The sequence below is a fragment of the Plodia interpunctella genome, chromosome 6 (assembly GCF_027563975.2).
Source record: "Plodia interpunctella isolate USDA-ARS_2022_Savannah chromosome 6, ilPloInte3.2, whole genome shotgun sequence".
NCBI lineage: Eukaryota > Metazoa > Arthropoda > Insecta > Lepidoptera > Pyralidae > Plodia > Plodia interpunctella.
In genome coordinates this window covers 3,137,098-3,144,966 of record NC_071299.1, presented here as the reverse complement: position 1 = coordinate 3,144,966, position 7,869 = coordinate 3,137,098, and the positions used below count along the sequence as shown (strand labels likewise).

At 33.5% G+C, this 7,869-nt stretch overlaps 2 protein-coding genes across 2 annotated transcripts; one reads left to right on the top strand and one right to left on the bottom strand.

Moving 5' to 3' along the window:
* The first annotated feature begins 72 nt into the window (after nucleotides 1-72).
* JMJD5 (Jumonji domain containing 5) lies at nucleotides 73-1,960 on the top strand. Its single transcript, XM_053747088.1, has one exon. The coding sequence runs from the start codon at nucleotides 727-729 to the stop codon at nucleotides 1,927-1,929; it is 1,203 nt and encodes a 400-aa protein (XP_053603063.1). The 5' UTR covers nucleotides 73-726; the 3' UTR covers nucleotides 1,930-1,960.
* Nucleotides 1,961-2,249: 289 nt separating this feature from the next.
* LOC128671015 (uncharacterized protein) lies at nucleotides 2,250-6,999 on the bottom strand. Its single transcript, XM_053747087.1, has 9 exons — nucleotides 6,734-6,999; nucleotides 6,014-6,140; nucleotides 5,817-5,895; nucleotides 5,410-5,515; nucleotides 4,853-5,014; nucleotides 4,061-4,216; nucleotides 3,383-3,574; nucleotides 3,036-3,204; nucleotides 2,250-2,602 (listed from the first exon to the last, which is right to left on the bottom strand). Exons 1-9 carry the CDS (start codon nucleotides 6,845-6,847, stop codon nucleotides 2,469-2,471), a joined length of 1,239 nt encoding a protein of 412 aa, XP_053603062.1. The 5' UTR covers nucleotides 6,848-6,999; the 3' UTR covers nucleotides 2,250-2,468.
* Between the last annotated feature and the right edge of the window lie 870 nt (nucleotides 7,000-7,869).

Genomic DNA, 7,869 nt, shown 5'->3' with positions numbered 1-7,869 from the left:
AACAATATGAAATAATTTTAAAACCTTTTACACTTTTTGTAAATAATCAATATACCTACATCTGACAGATCACGTGCAAACCAAGTCATATGATTTACCATAGACAAAATGTTTATTTTCATCATATCCAAGGTCAAGGTTTTCTATCCATATGAAAAAATGATTATTTTATATACCTTATTATTATTATTACAAAATTGTACATGGTATTACTTTTACGAATAATGCATAATACCTATGAAAAATATGTATTAATTTTGTGCGAGCTGAAACCGTAAAAGAATTGATAAAAGCATAGACAATAACGATACATTTTATGAAGAAATTTGTTTAATGTAAAGTAAATTAATCAACTTTTCCTTATATTAATCTAATTGCATCTAAAACAATGCAAATAGACAATAATATAATAATAGCCAGAATTGCTATTTTAATGAATTTCAATACAGGAGTAATGCATTTAATGAATTATAGATTTCGAGTCCGATACATCATGACAATATTTTTAACGAGTAAGAAAGAAACGTTTACAAATGTCATTATGATTTTCTTACCTCAAAATTATATAGTACCTATCTGTTGCTTAGAGAATAGATCTGTTGTCACTGTTGTTTTGTGAATTTGTGAATGTAAACAATAACAAATACATCACTTACTATTCCTGTGTTTATCTAGAAAGTTAGTGAATGCCATTTTTCCTGTGTTATCGTAACGAAGATTTCAAGCATGACGTGTGAAGACATACACGAAGACCTGCAAAAATTAACTGCTATTGTTGTTGAATCTTTGCCCGAAATAAGCATGCTTAACAGTGCTTCTAAGCTAATTTTGAATGAATATCTAAACAATACTAAAAGCATTGATCATTGTGCTATTGTAAAGATTCAAGCAGTTATTGATTATATGTATGAGCAAGTCAATATTGGAAACTGGAGGGAAGTAAAGTTATTCCTTAGAAAAACCATCACTATAGCAACTTTTCTGAGACTTGTAGCTCATGTAGAACTAGCACAATCTATGGAAAATAAGTTTATTGAAGAATCATTTAAAATAATAGATTTTGGTATACTTTTTGGGTGCCCTATAGATAGAGAACCAGAATTACTACAAAAATGTGCTTCTATTTTTAGTAAATTTTGTCAAAAAAATCACGAACTAGAGGAAATTAGTAGAGATAACAGCTTTGAAGTAGTAAATTTGAAATCAAACTATGTAAATGCTTATCCTATTCAAATAATAGATTGTCCATGCATGGAAGATTTTTATAGTAACTATATAATAAAAGAGCAACCAGTAGTCTTAGACAATTGTGTCAACCATTGGCCAGCCCTGGATAAATGGAAAAATCCAGATTATTTCAAAAAACTAGCAGGACTGAGAACTGTGCCTATTGAATTGGGGAAAGTTTACACTGATTCAGATTGGACACAAAAACTGATGACGATAGGAGAATTTATAGATAAGTACATCTACCAATCAAATGGTCCCACAGGATATCTAGCTCAATATCAGCTGTTTGATCAAATTCCAGAATTAAAAAGGGATATAACAGAACCGGAATACTGCTGTTTTTCAGACACTGATGAATCTGTAGACGTCATGGCTTGGTTTGGTCCCAAAGGAACAATATCTGCTTTACATCATGATCCAAAAAAGAATTTATTGACCCAAGTTGTAGGTACAAAACAACTTTTTTTATTTTCACCAAATGATTCTGAGTTTTTGTACCCACATTCACATGAATTATTGAATAATACTGCTCAAGTTGATCCAAGAATGCCAGATTTGGAAAAATTTCCTAAATATAAGAATGCCAAAGCCTACCACTGTGTTCTTAAGCCCGGGCAGATGCTGTATATCCCCCCAAAATGGTGGCATTTTGTGGAGTCTCTTTCAATAAGTTTTTCTGTGAGTTTTTGGTGGAATTAAACATATACAATATGCTGTTCTTTTTCTTCTATCGGTGCCTCTATAACTAGAGAAGGTTAGCGATTAGCATGGTGAAGTCCTTCTTGTCCTTAGCTCGGCGGAACAGCTCAGCTGCACTCGCTTTCCCGGTCCATTCTCGGAAGTTCCGCAGCCAAGATTTTTCCCTTCCTCCTTTAACTTCCCAGCAACTTTACCCATCATTATTAGTTGTAGGAGGTTATATTGTTGATGCCTAAGATAATATGCTATTATGCAATTTAAATTTATTATATACTGTTCTTTTCCATTTGCAAATATAAATGAAGAAGCTTTAATTAAAATAAGGTTTGTAAATATATTTATTTTTATTTATTTACAAAATAAAATATTATTTACATTCATGTTCTTGTAAATTGTAAAATTAAAGATCAATATCAAAATAAGTTGTTTTGTATAACAAATATATTTTTTCTATGACTATGTCCAATACATAGTACCCTACCTCTTAATTTTTAGGATAAATGCATAAAATTTGATGTGGTTATCTTTTGGCAGATCTCTTATTTGTATTCAATGTTTAGTGCTCTCCCAATAAGCATTCTTCTGACTTCAGATGTTCCAGCTCCTATTTCGTAGAGTTTTGCATCACGCATTATTCTTCCAGTAGGATAGTCATTGATGTACCCATTTCCTCCTGAAAAAGTAAGTATTTTATTAATATTAAAATTTTTAATGTGAAAATATTCAGGACTCATGTGACTTAAAAATACAAATTTATCAGATCTAAAAATAGAATTTTGGGATATTTTCCAATAGTCAATTTTGAACATAGCCTCTCTCCCATTCAACGCCAAATCAAAATCAATTTAAATTTAATCATACATTTCTCTGTTTTTATGCAAAAATTGCCAAATAGACACGATTCGAGCGCAAATCACGAATACTGAGTGTGAAACGCATTTTGCATCTATGGATGGTTTCGCGCCTTCGTTCACCACACACTGTCTATATTTCTTTCTTCACTCACAAGTTCTTGTGTATTCACAAGCTGTCGATCTCGCTCTTCTTTGTCATAACTTTGATTGCCACCATTAACTAAAATCACTAATCAATTCAAATTATCTCACCTAATATCTGTATAGCATTCAAAGCGACTTGAGTAGCTTTCTCAGCGCAGTACAGTATGACTCCAGCACAATCCTTGCTGTTAACGTGGCCCTCGTCGCAAGCCTTCGCGACGTTGTAGAGGTAGCTGCGACACGCGCTGAGCGTTGTGTACATGTCCGCCATTTTACCCTAAAATTATTTTGTTTTCTAGAAAGTCCGATAGCTTGTATATACACCTTATGAAATAAATAAATATACGGTAATTTCTAGATAAATAGGTATCTACTACTTTGCGTTTGAACTTATCTAACCGCCTTTAGACAGAATGATGTCCTCTCTCAACCTCTTTATGTGAAAATAACCTCACCTGTAGTAATTGGAATTCTCCGATGTTTTTCCCAAACTGTTTCCTAGTGTGAGCATATTCAAAAGCTGTGTCCACAGCAGCCTGCATCAAACCAACTGGGCCTCCCGCCAGAACCAGTCTCTCCAAGTCTAACCCTGACATCAGTACATATACGCCCTTATTTATCTCACCTAGAACATTTTCTGCCGGTACCTAAAAAAATATTTAAATTATTTATTTATATTCGGTTTCAGTATAGAGTAAGTATAGATCCTTGACAGACACCACATGCCACATTTACCTACATGTTTTAAACATAGAATGAAAGGGAAAAAGTGAATTGGAAGAGGAAATAGAATTAGAATATGTTTTCTCCAAATCTATCTACTCTTACTTTCTTCAAACTTGTTGACTATTTGGTACTAGTGTGTATGCACTACTACTACTACTTACCACTAGATGGCGGTTGGCAGCCATAAGTCATATTAGGTGCCTTTTTGGCGTCTTGAATAAAACCTGACACCAGTGTTAGAAAAACTCACTTGACAAGCAACTTTCTGCAAAAACATAAATCTTTATGTTTACCTTGCAGATTGCAAGTTGCATCCTTCAAGGCTTGAGGAACTCTTCGATCTAGAGACTAATCTAATATATTATAGGAATATATGGAAATAAGTCTTCTAGCAGTATTTTAATTACCTTGCAGTCTTCAAACACCAGCTCACAAGTGTTGGAGCCTCTCATGCCAAGTTTGTCTAGCTTCTGCGCCGTGGTGAAGCCAGGGAAACCTTTCTCGATCAGAAATGCTGTTATTCCATGTTGAGGTTTGCTTGAAAAATCTGTTTTTGCGTACACCTGGTAATAATGAAAACAAAACAAACTTTTACAGAATACAAAAGTTACATCTGCCTCTTTTCAAAATAATAAAATAAATAATGAAAACAGACAGGCATACAACTCTATCGAATCTGAATCTGTTATTTAAATAACAAATTAATATGTAGATACAATGTAATAAATTGTCTCAGATGAAAGGCCTTTGTGAGATTTTTTGTTAGTTTAACTTTCTGTATAACCGTAGATTTCTATGTAATGTTTGTCACCAGGGGGCGTTGTTTCGATTCTATAGAAATTTCCAGAAACTCTTTGTGAGATTTTTGTTAGTTTAACTTTCTGTATAACCGTAGATTTCTATGTAATGTTTGTCACCAGGGGGCGGTGTTTCGATTCTATAGAAATTTCCAGAAACTCTTTGTGAGATTTTTGTTAGTTTAACTTTCTGTATAACCGTAGATTTCTATGTAATGTTTGTCACCAGGGGGCGTTGTTTCGATTCTATAAAAATTTACAGAAACTCTTACTATAGTCAATTACTTTTTACTCGACAATTTGTAAAAAAAAATATTTTAATCTGGCACAGGCGATAAATTGCCCAACACCGTTTTCATACAATACTTATATAGGTACCTATGTTTGATTTTGATATTTTACCACTAAAACATCAGCATCAGGCCCATTGGTTATCCAGAATTTATTTCCATTGAGCACGAAGTAGTCCCCCTTCCTCTCGGCTCTCAGTTTCATGGACACCACGTCGCTGCCCGCGCCAGGCTCTGACATGGCCAATGCACCCATGTGTTCACCGGAACATAACTGAAAAACATAGATTTTACCTTTAGTTGAACGCTCAGCCGCGCTCACATGAACATGTCGCATTTCTGCATAACTTAACAACATCGGTCAAAAGCATTGAGTCCATCCATTACAAATAACGCGTTTTGTATTCTTCCATCATTTGCATTGGTTTTTCTTTTTTTATTATTTAGGAAAAAATTTAGTAGAAATTATATACAGATTTGTACATTTTTTTCCATTGCAAACAAAACAAAAACCTTCTTTAAATCACGGGGGTGTGTCACTGCTTCATTGTGTCTCTATATTGCTTGTTGTATAAAAAAATAACTTTTTTTAGGTATAGCCCGTACTATGTGTCCCACCGCTGGGCAAGGGCCCTTAAGTCTTTCAAAGATCTTTAAGAAATAACTTACTTTTGGCAAATATTTGCTCTTCTGTTCATGTGTTCCGTTCCTGTTGATCTGATTTACGCATAAATTTGAGTGTGCGCCGTATGACAGGGCTATTCCTCCGCTGGCTCTGTAACATTTTTTTAAACCTTTTGTAGTATTTATTGGAAATTAATGAATATATAAAAAATATGGTTCAAAACAGAAAGAGCAGGCTTTGCCCAGCAGAGGGAACTGATAGCTAAATAAAAAAGTATTTACATTTTACTACATATAGATACTTATACAAAATTTCAACAAGTTTGGTGTCGTGAACCGTATCGCAAACAAATAAACAAACTTTCGCATTTAATATATTTAGTTAGGATTAGGATTCAAAGATGATGTGCAGATTTAGGTACGCATACTAGGCATGCATATGTTAGAAGTACCTTGATATTTCTTCCATAATGACACAGTGGTCCGAGTATTTCCCGCCTGTTCCGCCATAGTCGGGACTGGCTGTTATTCCTTTAATTTAAAACATTTTTTTTTATATCATACAGGTGTGAGGTGGAAATATAAATGTAAAAAACTTTTGAAAATTGACATACATTGAATTTTTTTTTTGAAAAATAGTAATACAAACCCAAAAGTCCCAATTGTCCAAGTTTTTTCCAGAAATCTCTGATCCCTTCGAAATTGTTATCCCTGTCTATTTCTGTCGCTTTCGGTGCCAGTTCCTTTTGAGCGAAGTCGAATACCATTTGCCGCAACTAGAATTATAGTGTTTTGATGAATTATTTATAAAGGACTTTGTTAGGACTAAGTACCTCTATGTGAATTTTTTGTCAAAATCTGTATTTTCTAATTATCATTGTATCGTATTTTATTTTAATTAGTAAGTATGAAAATATAGGAAATATTTTCATTAATTATTCATTAAAAAGTTAAAATAATTTTTTGTCCTGTTTCGTCAATGACCAATAGGTACTATAAAGTGTGACAGAAATAAAACATATTTTAACTTAATAATAGTTCTTCTTTAAGAATAAAAGGGTTTGTTTGCTGTTAATTAATTGTCTATCGTACATCACATTCAAGCTACCCGAATTCATTGCAAATTCTCCGCTATTACCGCCGCATAAAGGTCCATGCGGAGTAACTATCACGCAATAATTTACTTTCTTGCATCTGCCTTTTTATCTCTTTGTTTTGTTTAACTTTATATGACATCGAATTCTGATTAAATAATTTATTTAATTTATTTGGTACTTAAAAAAGTGGTTGATCCAGTTACGTACAGTAACAATCCACATAAGTATCTAACATAAACATTAACACATAACATAATTAAACTATGTCATACCTGTCGTTGCTCACTTGAAAGACCAAACACATGTTCATCAATAGGATAGTGGGACAAACACCTTATACCGGTCTTTCCACCTCTTCCCACTAACTTTACACACAAACCAGCCATAGTACGACGACCTCTCTCTACCGAACTCCGTGCTACACTGACTCAATAGAAAACAAGATAACATTTCGATTCAAAACTCCATTCAATAATACACACTATACCGATAGTCGTATAAACTAATTTTCAAGGAGCAACATACTATAACGCAAGCAATTATGATAATTACGTGCTTTACGAATTGATAATACAATCGTTATCGCATATCATCGCTGTGTTGTTTGTTGTCAAGTTAACGTGTTTGCTTTATAGTTAAAAAAATTAAAAACAAAATTGTGCAGTTCAAAATTATTGAGGTTAGTTAATTAAAAGATATTGTGCGCCGACCCCATTTAAAATGGGGTTTGGTAAGGAGCAAGAAGTTTAAATATCCTATCGTTATCCTAATATTATAAATGCGAAAGTAAGTTTGTTTGTTACCTCTTCACGATCCATCTACTCAACCAATCTTCTAAAATTATGCGTACATGTAGTTTGAAGTATAGAGACATAGGGTACCTTTCATCCCGAAAAAAAGCTATTGTAACAGTATAGTATGTTTGTTTTTCTCATAAATAAATATTCCCGTCGAGTTTTTTTTTTATTTGTATTAATTGTCCAGAGCTCTCCGATCACAATTCTTTTGACTTGTGCAGACCATAGAATTACCATGGAGTACCTACTATTCCATGAATTATACTTTATTTTCGAAATGATGTAATATCATATTTGGAATCGTGGGGCCCTTTCTAAATCTATGCTCACAGACCATGGATTTAATAAGTACTTGGAGTACCTACTAATTCCATGTCACAGACATATAAGCATACTTCAAGTCAGGAGTTAGTAGGAGTATCTACCTACTAATACTATGGTATTGTTGCACTGGCTGGTATCAGATTTTAGGATCACTTCACGAAATAGGTGCTGGTACTTCACAAGTCAAAAGAATTGTGATCGGAGAGCTCTGGCCTTCCGGTCAAAGAATACAAACAAATATAACCCGCTCGCGTTCTACTGCGTTCTTGTCACTTCACAAATATAGA